Below are 15536 nucleotides of genomic sequence, written 5' to 3' on the forward strand. Positions count from 1 at the left end.
GAATTTACATCCGTACGGCACGACACGACACTCGCCGCCCCCCCAAAAAAGGCCCCTTAAGGGTCGCTGGTTCCAAGGCCCCCGTTGGACCGATCGCGATCGTTTCCTTGCCTTTTCCTAAAACGCACGATCGCGATCGTTGCCGGTCGCCTACGCCCACCTGTGAACCTGAACTACTTTTCACCTGATCGCACCACGAGGGGCCTTTAACGAACCGCGAACGCACAAGGGGCAGCCAACTGAAGCCAAGAAGCTGTGCTCGCATGCATGCTGTCGGTTGGTGGTGTTGCTGCGCGAAGGGGTACCCCCTACAGCATCTGTGCCAGCCACCGTGCGTGCCACCGCGCTTATGCGCTCATTGTTGTGCACTAACGCGGTTCGCGCTCTATCGCACCATGCCATGGAATCAATCAAACATTCCCCGCCCTGCTGCTGCTGCTGCTGCTGCGGGGGTAGGCCAGCAGTGGGTGAGTGAGACCCCTCGGTAAACCCCTCGAAGACCGCGAGGCTAAATTGCTGGGTGAGCGAATTAAATCAAATCAAATCTAATTCAAATAATCGTAAAACACCGTCGAACGCGAGCGCTCACCGAATGGCCGCTGCGGCCGCGTGCTCTCCGTTTGCGTTTGCGTTTGCGTTGCTGACGGAACAACCTTCACCACCGTCACCGGCCTAGAGAGGGTTCGATTTCCATTTTATCTGGCCACCGCGATCGCGAGCAATCAAAGTGCCACCGAAAGTGATCAAGCGATTTTTGACAATGAACTCCGCGCTGGAGCTCCGCGGAGGAGCATTAAAAGTAACGACTAAAAGGCAAACGCTCTCCCCGCGCACAATTCCTTTCCACCCCAAAAACGGTGCTTAAGTACAGAAGCAAAACGTGCTCTAAAATCTCTGTTCGAACCAGCGCGTTCGCTATCTGCTGGTCGCGATCGCTCTAAATGTTTCTCTGTTGTTTCTTGTTCCCCTGTTGCCTTCGATTGCTGCTGATCTGAGAGTTTGTGTGTTAGATTTGTTCCTCTTAAGTACCGCTCCTAGGTTTGACTGCCTGTTACTGTCGGCTACTGCTGCTGCAGGGGTAGGTCTGCTTGCACACCAAACGACATGCGCGTGGCGCGTCCTTCGCCGGCCTCAACAGTGGCGACAATCGACCTGCGAGACCTCTGATTGTGGAACATCCACATGGAAGTATTTAACGAATAAAAAAGATAAAGGATTTTATTCACTTTTTTTTCGTTGATAGAAAGCATAAATTCCCCCCTTTGAAAGCGTTAAACGGACGCCAATTCTCACGCTTCGAATTGGAACAGAACTCGCGAACAAACTGCGAGCGAGCAAGTGTTTCAATGCGATCCGGGCTGCAATATTAGCTGCAATTAACATGACTGCCCAGCAATATGTTGGCACCGCACCGTCCTCCGCCCCTCCTCCCACTATTCCGTCCTTCATCGCTCACAGGGACACGCCACATGAAGCTGGTGGTGCGTTCGCTCTGTTCGTCGGCTGTGTGGTGTGCTGTGCAATTGCACACCTTCTTCGACAGCTCTGCACTTTCTGCATTCTGCATTCTGCACTCTGGCGCAATGTTGCAAGTGCAACTGCAAGGGCAAGCGGCGTGGCACGCTGGTGGTGGTACCGTTGTTGCCATCCATCATCATGAATATCAAAACATTAACCGTAGATTTATTCCGATTTAATTGAATAACGATGAATTTATATATATTCACCCGCAACCGCAATAAATCAATCTTTCGCAGGCCCTCTTTCTGGTTTCGGATACGACCACGGCGAGTGCGTGCGTGTGCTCCGTGTTCTGGCAATGCCGGTCGGTCGCTAGGGAGAGATCCTTGGAGCCCGCCAGTAACCTGCCACATGATGGTGGGAAAAATGGAATTTTCTCTCTCTCTCGCTCGCTCGCTCGCTCGCACGTGTTGATATTTTGTTCCTGGCTCCATGGGAACAGTTTATCGTTTTCACGTGGAGGCAATCAATCAATGGTCAGCTGATTTGTGGGGTGGAGTTGGTGGGAGGGAGGAACTCAATCTAAATTTGCGGATCTCGCGATAGCCTTTTTACACCTGTATTGTGTTTTTTGATATCGCGGAGTTCACCGCGGAGTTGCTATCGCATTCCAAAATGCTTTAATGCTCTATTTGGGGCTAAAGTTCCTCGAGGGCATCATCCTTGAAGGAAGCCCGTAATCGATCGCTTTGGATCAGTGACACGAGAGAATGCATCGATTGGTGGGATCAGAGGTTTAATATCTTCGGTGTAAAGGCGGTCTAGTAGCAGACCAGCAGTAGCAGTTTGGCTGAAAAGATCATGATGTCGGGCCGTAAATGGCGTTTGCAGTTGTAAATCCACATTTTAGTAAGCCATATTCTCTAAATGGAACTAACCTTAACAAGGGAATTTAGAATTTTGAGTAAAGCAATCAATTTTATAATTACTTTTATAATTAATAATTTAAATATGATTTTTCAATTACTTTATTTAAATGAATTATCAAGTTCATTTTTAAATTCTTGAAAATTATTATTTGCGTTCTTTTAAGGTCTTTCAGTAATAGCTTCTCTGTATGCGATTGATACTTAGTTTCGTTGTTGGTATTCAGCTATGCTTTGTCAGAACTGTTAATTTGAGCAACGTCTTTTCAATGCTCATCATGTCAAGTCAGTTATTTTTTGTCACACAGCTGTTTTTTTTATTTCCAAAAATTCCTTTACAACCATTTTATCAAAGGTATGTAATGGAAAAGTTGGTTCATTCTATTTGTTATGCTTTAAAAACTAAACAAAACATAAACTAAACAAAACTAAACATCTAACACTGTTAGTGAGGGATATGGGTTAGCTATTTTAAAACACTATTAAAATTAGTTTATAGAAAACCAAGTACTTATGATAAACCGCTCAAAAACAAGTTCTCCAGGCAGTTATTCCTCATTGACAACAGCCCTTTCCTCAAGTCACAGTCGAAGAGTTGTGCAAAAAAGAAATTCATGCCTTGGCCCATTCTGCTCACACCCTGCTGTTCCTGGTGCACTGGCAGGGCATTTGCAAATAATTACCCTGCAATCGGGATCCAACTCGCTCCGGGCAGCTCACCATAGGCTCAAGAGCCGTACGAAAGACCGTTTGGTGAAGTGCAAAAGGTGTTGACACATCACTTGGCACAATCATCACCCTCATCATCATCATCCATTCGCATCCAGTCCGTTTGTCATAAATGAACAATCTCAGGTTGTGACAGGCACAGGGATGCAGTGCAGAGTCTTGTGGCAGTCCAGGCTAGTTGCTGGGTGGAATTTATGGCCGATCCGGAGCAGCAAATGCGTGAGAACCGATCAGCTTTATCGCATCGGATTTGCATTCCCTTGAACTGCGGACGCTTAGGACGCGACAATAGTGTTGAGACCTTCGAATCGATGGATAGGTTGTGTCAGCTGTGAGTTTTATGAGTGTTTAGTCGTCATGTCTAGAGCTCCCTCTCGCCTCCCCTTTGAGATCCCGTGGTGCATTGCTATGCTATCCGTAGTGTACAATGGTGAGATCAAGTGCTGGCCGTCTAGCCGGGCGTTCGATCCCGACACCACAATCCCTGACATGCCCACACAAGACGCACCGGCTCATTAGAGCGTACGGTGACCGCAACCACTGCGCTACCAACCAATCAGTCTCCGTGGCTGCCATCTTGTGACACTACACATGCGGGGACAGTTTTCGTCTCCACCATTTGTTCTTCGTGGCTTGAATGTAGCCACCAAGAATGTGCCACCAAGAATGTGTTGGATGGCGGTCGCCGAGCCACAAAAACACCCGCGGGAGGAAAAATCTGTCGCCATTCGCCAAACCGGAGACCTGCCTGCGTACTTTGCAGGTTATTTTGTCAATTTAAGATTGGCAGCGACACACAGCCGCAGCCATCACCGCCACCACCGCCAACAGACCACCACCATTTTGATCGACAGTTTAATTTACTCGAGAATGCAATTGGAAGCGAAAAGCCGGCTGGCTGGCCGACTGGCCAGTTGGCCACTTGTTCCACTTGCTTGGTTGGTTGGTTGGTGCTCCTCAAGTGCCAAACCGTTTGACTGGCCGCAAGGCTTGCCGTTCGGTGCCGTTTGAGTGTGTTTGAAGTTGGGACTGGGAGGCCGCACCGCGGTTCACCGAACAATCGCCACCGGCACGTCGAAACCGGCGCACGCAGACGGCCAGTAGACCTCCTGCACCCCGAAGAGAGAGAGAGAGAGAGGGCGAGCGATCGATTGATAGATTGTAGCAGTTCCAGCAGTGCTCCTGGGGACGCCTTTCGCTTGCGCGAACTCTTTTCGGGCCTCGATCGAGGTCCCTTTTGCCACTTGATGCCACGTGTGACCTGGGCCACCGGGCGACCAGGGTGGTCGAGTAGGAGTCCGTCAATGTCCCTCGCCTCTCCCCGAAAAACTGAACGTCACACAGTGACTTTAGGTTTTGATCTTGACTTTGTGGTTGTGCAATGGGCGACTAGAACGAACGCCGATCGTAGAAAGTCATTGGAGTGTATGAGGCGTTCGGAAAAAGTAAAACATGAAGTTGTAGAGGTGTAACTCCAAGGTACTAGGGGATTGCACATGATCTCGGCATTTGTTGGGCTCACTGGAGGTCACACGAACTGTGTCACAGCGTTTACTATCTCCGATTTGCCTCGTTTTTTCATCTAATGAATGGCTGTGACAGGAGAAATGGTGATTGCACCTGTGCCGCAAGTCTTTCCGGCCGAAAAGACAACTTCGTCCTCTAATCTTCGGCACTGGCGAGGTCTCTGTGCAGACTCTGTGCTGTGGCCATGCTCCATCACTGAACTCGCCGGCACAGTGACAACAATTAAGACGACGACGACGACATGCACGCAATGTGTGGTCGACATGGCCACCATTTAATTGAAAGGACGCTAACCGCGCTAACCCAGCCTGCCTCTCTCGCTCTCTCGGTGTGCTGGCCAGGTGCTCGAGTGGAGCGGGCAATTGTGTGTTTGGATTTACTTTTACTCCCGGGTCGGGACACTCCATCGGTCTGCTGCTTCGCGACTGCAGGCAACCGATTTGAGACATTTCAGGGCGCGCCCACCCGCGTGCGAGCCAAGGCGTGCTGGCATACCTCAAGTGCCATTTCACCTTGATGTAGAAAGGGCATAAAACGGTCAGCTGCGGAGCCGCTGGTCGACACGTGGCAAACGTGAAGGCAACGCATAGTCGAATTGAAATTCAATCCCCGCTGCTGCTGCTGCTGCTGCTGCGTAACCGTAAGCAGGACGCGGGGGGATTAAGGAGATTGGCAAAGCACGAGCCGACGACTGTTGTGTATGGGCGACTGTTGACGGCATTAGCGAATTTGTCAGTTCAATGGCGGGTCGGACCGGGCAGCCGCGGAAGATGATTAGGAGTTTGCCATTGCGGTTTGCACGGAATGTTGGTTCGTTAGATGTTTGAAATGCTATCGGCATAACTAGCAGGTGTAAGCGTTAGTTTGCAATGTATGTGTTAGAGCGAATTTAGCCAATTTTACTGAGAGGGATCGCTTTGCCTTTACACATTATTCGTCAATCGAATTTTCGAGCTCTAGCCTTCACGAAAGCATTTAATTCTTTAATTCTTTAATTCTAAAGCACCTCTTCTTAACACAACACTGCTTGCATATGGAGTTTTGTTAGCTGTGATGGTTGCTCTTGTGAAGATAGTTAAACAAAAAGTTATTAAATTTATCTTTTACTGTAAAAATAAATATGGAACATTTAAAGAGAATTATGTGGCTTCAACATGGACCAAGAATGCTCATAATGATCACCCAAAAGGATACAATGTTCGTTAAAAACAAATCTGACGAATCGACTGATCGCCTGCTGTATTTATGATCTTTTCCTTTTACAATCCCCTCAGTCAACGATCACATCTTCAACTGCTCCTCACAGCTGGAGAAATCAACACCATCACACAGCCTGGAAACAGGAACCTGTGGAGTGCGTCGGAGGGCATAAAGGAATGCAATAAAACGATTGCAGAGCTGTCTTCACCCGCAAAACAACCATCAAAACATCGCTCGCTCGGTCGTTCGGCGTTGTGCACGGCGCTGCGCACATAAAGCGCACATTTGCCTGCACCGCATGGGCACCGTCGCAGCATGCCGTCACCTGGCGTGGCGCACTCGACTTAACCCCATTTGATCCCGAGAAAATTGTCACACAACTTGCTTCACAACAGGGCCCCTCCCCCCCCTTCCACCATTCAGCGCTTAACCCTCCTATTGTTTCTGTTGACCAGCATGTCAACCGCACAACTCACAACCATCGTGCCTCCAACATGTGCCTGGGCCACTGCGGGTCGCAACTGCGGGGGTCAACTCGATTGAAGGTGGTAGAGTGCTCGAATCGCACACCGCGGGGGTTTCCCCCCTCTCTCGCTCGCTCTCTGCGTGAATGCTTGTCCTTACAAGGGGTGACCCGGGGGTTGTGGGGGTGGATTTACATTCATTCGATGCACCCCCGCCCTCCCCCATCTCTCCGCATCATCGCCACTCGATTGTGACCAGAGGTTGCACCTTAATCGATCGAAGCAATTGTTGCGACCGTCCCGGGCGCCATTTTTCACCATTCGTTCCGCACAGAGCTCGACTAGCGTGGCCAGGTCTGGCCAGGCCTGGTCCGATTTGCGTTTCGCGTTTATGCGGTCCAGGTCCAGGTTGGCACGACGAGCAAACCCGAAAGGGGGGTGACCCCGCGGCGACCAACAGATTGCTTTGTCACCCGCGCCAGCGTCAGGTCAGACCGTTGGCTGGCCCCTGGCTTTGCAGCAGCATCTGCATCAGCAGCCCTTTGCATCGGACGGTGACATCGAGAAGCGATAAGAGAAGTGAAGCGCGGGCAACGTTGCCTGCTATGCACCCCCAAGCGTGCGGTGCATGCTGTGAGCGTGTTGATTGCTTGCATTATCGTCACCATCATCATCACCATCTCGGACTCGGAGGTTGTATGTGTGTTCGGTTGCGGACATAATCGTGCAGCTAATGAAAGATCCTCTGCTAGGGTCCTCTGCTACTGCTAGCGACAGTGACAGTAGCGTGCGGTGCGGTCATGCGGTGGCAGGGCGTGAAATTGAACGTTTACATAAGCTCTAGACACTGTGCCGTTGTCGCTGCGGCTGTGGTCAGAGGAGAAGGCTTGTTTTTCTCACCATCATCATCATCAGCACCGGGTAGAGAGCAGGTAGCTTAGGAGTCGGAACTGAGATTCCTTATAATCCTTGAGATTGCTTTAGTCGATCGAAAAATGCAATCAAAAATCCTCTTTCCATCTGCAAAAAAAAGGGGCTAGAAATAAGGCTGCCAGCGTTGCCGAGCACAAATGAGATGAAAGAACCTTCATTTCAAATCCATGTTGCACTTATCCAACTCTGTTAGAATTTCGCTGTAAAGAGCTATCAAAATGCAACCTGCCAGACACCTTGCGCACGTGAAATTGTCCTATTTGCGACGCGAAACAATTATTTGTAAATGTTATTCATAATGGATGCAACAAGGCGCAAGTGGCCGCGATGTTTAATACACAAATACCGCAAGACACTACTTGAAAGATTGCTTCGGAATAGGCAAAAATGATAACAGAAGAACACAACAATTACACTTCCTTCGTTAGAGATGCAAAACAATCGACACTATTGATCGACAATCAATAGTTGTGGCCAATTACAGCATCTCCAATTAATGTATCGACCAAAGCTCACGCTGTCGCTGGTGCTGCTGCTCCTGCTGGTGCTGGTCATGTTGAAACACTTGAATGTTGACCATACCACCCCTCCATTGGTCAGTATCAATAGCTTCATTCTACTACAATCGCATTGCACGAATCGTGTTCAGTGGCTGAATGGCGCCTATTCACCCCTCGATGGCGAGGTCTCTCTCGCTCTTTAATTTGAATATTTGTAATCCGGGACCACGTTGACCCCAAAGGAGCACTCACCCTTCCCCTGTGGTACGAGCGATGGAGCAAATGAATTTCGAATTTTCCAAACCCTCGCTTTAAACTGTTCATTACCACCAGTGGGAGGGCGCATTATGTTGAGTTCCTTTTCCCGGTAATGGGCCAGAGCTCCTTTCCCTTCCTCGCTCGCTGCTGTTGGCGCCTATCTTGCACCGCAACGAACGCAAATCCAAAGTGACAAACATGTTGTCGAACCTCGAACCTCGAGTACCTCGTGTTCCTGTTCTCGGACAACCGGGTCAAGAGGGTGGTGGTGGTGGTGGTGCTGTTGGTCTCGTTAGTGTTTCTCACCCGCTGTCATTGCTACGGCACCAGTGTACCGGTGCGCTGCCATCCTCGAATTACCGGGCGCGCACTCTAGACTGGCAATGCAAATAGCAAATGCTCTTCTCGCCGCTACCCCGTGAGCACTGGAGCACTGAAGCCGGAACATTGTAACACCAGATCGTGCCTGGCGTGTCCGCACACGTCGCGGAATTGTATGTTCCGAGGGAAGGGCCTCGTGATGATGATGATGATGATCATGATCTGTTTGCTAGCTCTGTGATCGTACAGCACGGATCGTTGATTTTCCCAGGCCAACGTGGTACCGTGGTTGATTGGTGCGCGATCTTGTGCGTACCGGGTGAGTCTGTCTGTGGGGTGCCGTGCAAGCCATCGAGCGTTTATTACCATCCGCTGAACGCTGGGATTCGCGTGCAAATCGGTCGATTGATGGATTGCTCCCTTCGCTCCGTGCGATCGCATTTACTACTCCGGACCACCCTTTCCGACGCCCACTTTATGACTTAATTTCGTGTCCTCCACCTGCGATAACGGCAATTATCAGCGAGTCGTCGCTTTTATGGCAACACAACGGCGACGCTGTTGGGTGTAATGAAAGGCAGAGAGGGTTCGGCTTTATGGGCCCTGGACTGGAGTGCTTCGAGGAAAGCATTTCCCAATGAACGCGTGTCCTTAAGGTCCTGTACATCCACGCACACAAACGCAGACAGAGTACATTCACCATCTGCACCGGTTCGAAACGACTCCCATGGCCCAATGACGGTGACCTTCAGCATGATGGTCAGGTGCAATTTCATAGCAAAAATCATGTTCACTCCACTCCGCTCGGGGCGGACGCGATTAAGTATCGGCCGTTGGGCCGTCCTCCTATTCCGGGGGCTCCTGCCGAGACGCCGAGTCGCTGCGTGGGCTGCCCCATTGGTGGTGGTGCCCGGAGGTCAGTCGCGAGCGAGGTGAGCTCGCGGTATGTTTTTGACGGTAGCCTCTACCGTTCACCAAATCCACTTAACGCGGACTGACGGACGGACGAACCGATCGTCTACAAACAGTCTCGCTCGCGGAGGTTCATCGGGTTAAAGTTGATCCGCCTTACGAGCGGAGGTCTGGAGGCCGCACACTTCGGGGACAACACTTTAGGCGATCGTTATGTGGCGGGGGCCACGAACGTAATAACACTTATGCTACGCCGACGACGACGATGATGATGATGATGGCGACGGCGACGACACAGGGTCAACGGTTTTTGGAGGCCAGGGAGATGGTTGAGCCCCTCTTGAGAATGTTTCCGGCCCAATCAGCGCCGGCGGATGGTTAGGTTATAACGGATAATGTTTGATTTCCACCAAACAAACTGGAGTGCAGTGTGGCTCATTTGTTTTTTAGTGTTTTTTATTACTTCAGCAAATTGCTGGAAAAGTAAACAAACAATCAAATATTTGGTTGCTCTTAAGCTGTGTACAGTACACGGAGGCAACTCTCCGGTTAAGAATTGTCAAAAGGAGGTTTGGATTGAAGTTGCTACCGTGTATAAGTCCGTTTTAGAAGAGAGAAACATATTTCACATCCCTTCCCCTTTGAAATTTTCTACAAATTTGCTGTCAAACTCTGTTAACAAGCGCTTATATGATCAAATATATGGTTCTAATAAGTTGTCACGACAATAGAAGGCACCTGGAACTGAATTAAATGATGTAAAATTAATTATTTTTGGGGGTTTTAATCATTTTTGAAATGCTATTGAGAGTTACAATCAAAGTTGCTCCCATGTATCATCACAAAGCTCAAAATAAACATTTGAAAGATCCAACTTATAGTTTATCATTAGAAAAGATGCTATCACCTATTGACAACATGCTAATCTCACTTCAATACCACAAGACAAACTACCAAGACGCTTTCAGTGCCTTAATCCACAAAGTTGGTAACAAATGAGATTAAACCAATTATTAGCAAGCCCCAATATATGGTGCGGACGAGCTCAGTTGTCATACACGCCGATACAGACACGCCCGGGGGGAGGGACGACGCGAACGATCGACGCAAACACCGGGGCTACAAATTATCGATTTCCGTCGGCCTAGCCCACGGGCGCACGATGTCGCGTCGCGGAATGCCCTTCCTACAGGTGTGGTGTGCAGCCAGTAGGCCAACTTATCGTCGCCCCAGAGGTCACGACAGGCCGACGCCGAGTACGGCACCCGCGATGCCCCGAAGGAAGGTTTGGCCGTTCGCCCGTGAAATCGTGAGCGATTTCCGTACGCGGCCGCCGCGTTCCGTGGTGGAGGAAATTTATCGACGCGGCCGAATGTCGCCGGAGGCGGCCGAAGCAACCTCCCACCGACCCCTATATGCCCAAGCGACCAAGTCCCTGACCTCGAACGTCGGCTCCGAATAGCCGAAATTCGATCGCGCTCCTCGCTGAACGATGGGGAAGGACGGCGTGGCAGCAGGAAACGGCAGCGGCGCCGTCCGCGAATTATGTCTTCAAAAATTTCGTGGCCGATGCTGTGCGTAAGATGGCGGAATTGATGATTGTGGTGGCCGGGTGGTGACCACGAATTTCGGCGACGGCCACCGTGTCGTTATCGATGGAATTAGATCTTGGCAATCTTGGTACACAGCGGTACAGCGGTGACAGCAACCAGCAGCAGCTGTTGGTGTTTTGGACAACAGCAACAACAAACGGTAGTATGTTTTCGATTGAGACGAATTTGCTCATAATTGAGCTGTTTTGTGTGTGCTGTGCAGCGGGGCCCGATTTGTTGACGAATTATGATTAACGAACGAGCAGTCCGGTGATCAGTAGCTTAGCGCCGCATTCAATTGGGTTCTTGAGCTTTGGGCTAGCCAGTAGCGTGGCGGCGATAGGAGCAGCACTTACCTCTTTCGCAGACAGAGGGTCATTGCCAAGTCCATTCTGGAATGAGGAAGGAAGAGAACGGCACAACGGGTTAATGATTTGAAATGCAATAAGCTGTAACGTAGTATAATAAGCTGTAACGTAGTAAATTTTATTTACAAATTTTATTTGTTAAATAATAAAAATCCAATTTTATCGCTTGAATAATCATCTTTAAGGCTAGTGACTGATCCTTTTAACAATACAATTCGGAATCAAAAAGGATTTCCAGTTGCTTATCTGATTGCTGTGAGTGTTTTTTGTAATTTTTGTCTTTTTCTTGTGCATTGTTCTTCTAGCAACTAACTGAAAAATAAAGCCCTAATGTTGGTTAACTAATGATCTTTCATGTTATTTTATGATCCTTCAGGACCTTATTCAACTGTAGAGATTGTGTTATTCGGGATATCATCTATCTAACGAGCGATACGAACACTACAGTATCGTATTTTAGTTACGAGAAAATGACAGAATGTCTGCCTGAATCTGTACACATTTCTTTACTGTTTGGAGTTATCTGTCATTCAATACTTTGACTTTATCTTCTCAAACTCTCTGTCAGTCGGTGTTTTCTCTATTTCGTGTCTTTTGAATATGCTAATGGATTTGATAAGAGAAGCTGACGTTCCCTGGTATCATTCTCTTTCTGTTAAACTTGCATCAACGTTCTTCTAACGAACCGTAACGAATCTCTTATCAATATTCAGCTCACTATAACACATCTGTCTGTTACCAACAGCCAACCAATTCGGTAGCAGGCGGCCCATGCTTTGCAAATATTGCAAATAAGGACCTTTATCGACATAAAAAACTTGTTCTACTTCCAAACGAAAAATGTTGCCAAAAACTGATTCATTTTCCCGATCGATCGAGCCAATCGAAACCTCGTAAATGATATGCGCTACTCGAAACGACTCCCCGAAAAGATTGCCCAAACGCCAACACCGGTCAGCTCCTATCAGCCAGACGAATCTGCGATCGTGAATCAAACCCACGGACCCACCAAACCAAACCTTGCTGGCTAACCTTGCTGGTGAGCGTGCGCGCGTGCGAAACCAGCTGGAAAATGGATTTTTGGGCCTCCTTTCGCGGGTCTTTGGTTGGCGCTTGGCTGGTGGATTTTGTACCGATCACTCACCCACCCCGATCAGTTCGATCTTTGTGCCTATCGGGCGCTACGGTGATTATGCTGTGCCGTTCCGGAACACCCCCCGGGTGGCCAGAGAGAGAGAGAGAGAGAGAGAGAGAGGGAGCGTAAGCAAGCGCGCCCGACCGATAGAGGGAACACAAACGTGGTGACAATAAACTATAAACATTTCGCTCGGTTAGCATACGATATCGGCGTAATTTATCTTTCCGGTTGCTAGGCGGCAACGCGACCGAACCGATCGTTGCGTTGCGTTTGCGTTTGGGGTTTTGCCCTCTGTCCTCAGAGACTCTAGGATTTAGCGTGGTCGTTTGTACAGCAATCTGTCAGTCGTTCGTACACCCCAAAAGGCGGACCAGACCCTCAAAGTCTGCGATTAAATTTTCCGCGATCGCGTATCGCATTTTGCGCAACCAAACCTAACGGACCTGAACCGCTGCCGCGCCACATTCTACCAGTCGTCCCGCGGAATGTAAATTTATCGCGTATAAATATTCAAAACTCAAAAGAATCAATTAATTGGCTCCACGAACGAGATTGGGCATCGATCGATCGATCGATACGCGATCGCCAGCTCGTGCGCCCATCGTTCGCAATTGGATTTTAATTTGATTGGATGACCAAAAGCCATACAGAGCGGAGGAATCGGGACCTGGAGATCGTGCGTTCTTGAGTTGTGTGCGTGCGACCGAAATCGTCGTCATCGTCATTGAACGAAGCGAAAGGACCTTCACGTGACGTCGTGACGCCTACTGGTCGGATAATGATAGCAATTTGTGGCACCGCTGCTGCTGCTGCTGCCGCTGCTGCTCAAGTCATGTGCGTGCCCTCGGCCTTGAACTAGCCCCATCCGAAATTCAATCTGGTGGCCGATAATGATGGCCCTCGATGAGCGCCTGGAAACCGGCAATTACGCGCGTGTTCAGAAGCGCACAGAGCCCCGCCGGGTACGATTTGTGAAGCGCGTCCTGTACTGTCTACACAACAACACCAACAAAAAAAACTGATTTCGAATACTTCTCCACCTCCTCATTTATGGTTTCGCGATTTCTCAGGCGCACAACGCATAAACAACGGATCTCACGGCTATCGTGGGCTTCTTTCTCGTTCGCTTCCTAGATCTGGCCCTGCTGGATATGATAAATCGTGCAGCACCGGGCTTCTAATGTCTTTATTACCTTCGACTTCCATCGAAGATCAGCGAGATATTTGGTGCAAAATCGGTGCGCGCAAAGCCAACACGAAGAACAGAGCAACGCACAGACGATCTGACGTCATCACGATCTCGATGGGAAGGAAGAGACAGAGAGAGAGGCGTGGATGGGTGGGAACTGAACTGCGGCGCGCGGCTGACTCAGCATAATGAACATCATGCTTTTGTCCCTGCTCACCCATTCGCTGGCCATACCCTAGACGGTAGAATGATTGATGTTCGATCGATGCCAGGGGGCGTTCGAGCTGCAGACGAAAGACTTGCGCGCCACCACAGGCGACGAGCGGTGGCGTGCGATCGTCACAATTAGCGCGCATCGCTGGTTCCGGGGCCCCCCGGATCGTCACAAGGCCACACCAACCAGACCATCTGTCTGTCTGTCTGTCTGTCTGTCTCTTGGTGTGTGCCGGGCCGGGTTCCCCTCGATTCCGGCTCGAATCGAACGAATCGAGCAAACACTCCCCCTAACATCGAAAATATGGAGCAAGGCCAGAGCGGCGAGGAGACCGATAGAACAATCTGCCATTCTCCGGAACTCCCGGATCCGATCCGATCCGAGAACCTCAATGGATTGACATTGTTCCGGCTCGGAAGACTCGGAATCGTGCAACCGAATCGTCGTGGTCGAGGATGCCGTGGTCTGCCCTCCAAGTGGCCAGCTGACAGACTATGTGTGTGTGTGTGTTTGTGTGAGTGTTTCGTTGCGGGGGAGTGGGCTGGCACAGTTTTATGTTCTGCTCACGATTCACGCCACGCCACGCCACGCCACGATGTTTGATTTCGTAACGATTTGTCATTAAAGCTGACGTTTTCTCATTATGTCCCTTCTGGGCTCCATTTAGACTGAAGAGAGGGGAACCCTCTTTAAGACAGAGACCTTAAGACACCATTCTGGTGTCTGTGGTGCCAGCGATGTATGTTCTTGGGTCACGGACCGGATTTCGACCAGATTTCAGTTCGGTCCATTTCCCTCCCTTCAGAGGCTTCAACAAGTTGAGCTGCTGCGTGCATTCCTTTAGTTCCTGGTGCCCTCGAGGAAGCCCGCAGAACCCGAAAAATGCCTTTTCCTTTCGGTCGCATAGGTCACGGTCCATTGTCTTATCATCTGGCGCGGTATCTACGCCGACAAATGACCCGTCCATCGAACCGGTATGCTTGCGGAACCCGCATAATTAAGGAGCGCAAAATGCGTGATCACATTATCCGGGAGGCTTTTTGGAGGTCGCTTAGGACTTGGACCAGGTGCACAGCCTCACCCGGCAACCCCAGCGGTATTATATGACGACGTTTGCGGCGTTCATAAAGCGTTCTCAGCGTTTCGCGCGGTGCGGCGCTTGATTAATTAAACTGGCGGTACAGATGCACTTAAGGAACGCGGTTCGTGGTCGGCATCGTGAACTGGAACGGTACCGTCGGTCGTAGAACGCACAATCGCAATCGCACCTTGCTTGCTGTTGGATGATAAAAGGACGGCCAACGGACGGTGTTTGCACAATCGGAACGCAGATGCGTGCGCGTTCGCTCAATCTCTTCGCGTCTGATGAAACATTGGAACTTACTCACTAAAAGTGAGTTGAAGGTTTTGTGTAGCGTTGAAGAGAAAACATAAATTACCCCGTGCGCGCGTACGTCGCCGAGTCAATGCCGGTGGACCATTCGCTCGCGAGCAATTGCTGTCGCTGTTACTTCTGCTGCGAGATTAAGGAAAGCATAAGCGTGGCCATAGACTGCAGGATTTGAGGAGTTGGAATTGGGCAGAACGGACCACTGTTACGTTCACCGTGGGTTCGTGGGTAGAGAGCGCACCGGCGAGCGCCCGCGTAGCACTTTATCATGTTTCGCGCATTAAAACCACATTAATCAACCGCTTAACAATATGTCGCGGCGTTTGGGGCTGTGCTTTGTTTTGTGTGTTGTCCGCGCACCATAATTGCCTAATTAAAGCCGGCCAGCGAGAGACAGAGAGAGAGAGAGAGAGG

The 15536-nt window shown here is 49.9% G+C and overlaps 1 protein-coding gene across 1 annotated transcript in view; it reads right to left on the reverse strand.

Moving 5' to 3' along the window:
- Positions 1–15536, reverse strand: part of LOC126576450 (Krueppel-like factor luna) — a 125102-nt gene that overhangs the window by 73179 nt on the left and 36387 nt on the right. Inside the window, exon 2 of the mRNA XM_050237718.1 lies at positions 11180–11215. Within this exon, the coding sequence (XP_050093675.1) occupies positions 11180–11215 (36 nt within the window). The remainder of the gene's footprint in view (positions 1–11179; positions 11216–15536) is intronic.

This window comes from Anopheles aquasalis, chromosome 3 (assembly GCF_943734665.1).
Source record: "Anopheles aquasalis chromosome 3, idAnoAquaMG_Q_19, whole genome shotgun sequence".
Lineage (NCBI taxonomy): Eukaryota > Metazoa > Arthropoda > Insecta > Diptera > Culicidae > Anopheles > Anopheles aquasalis.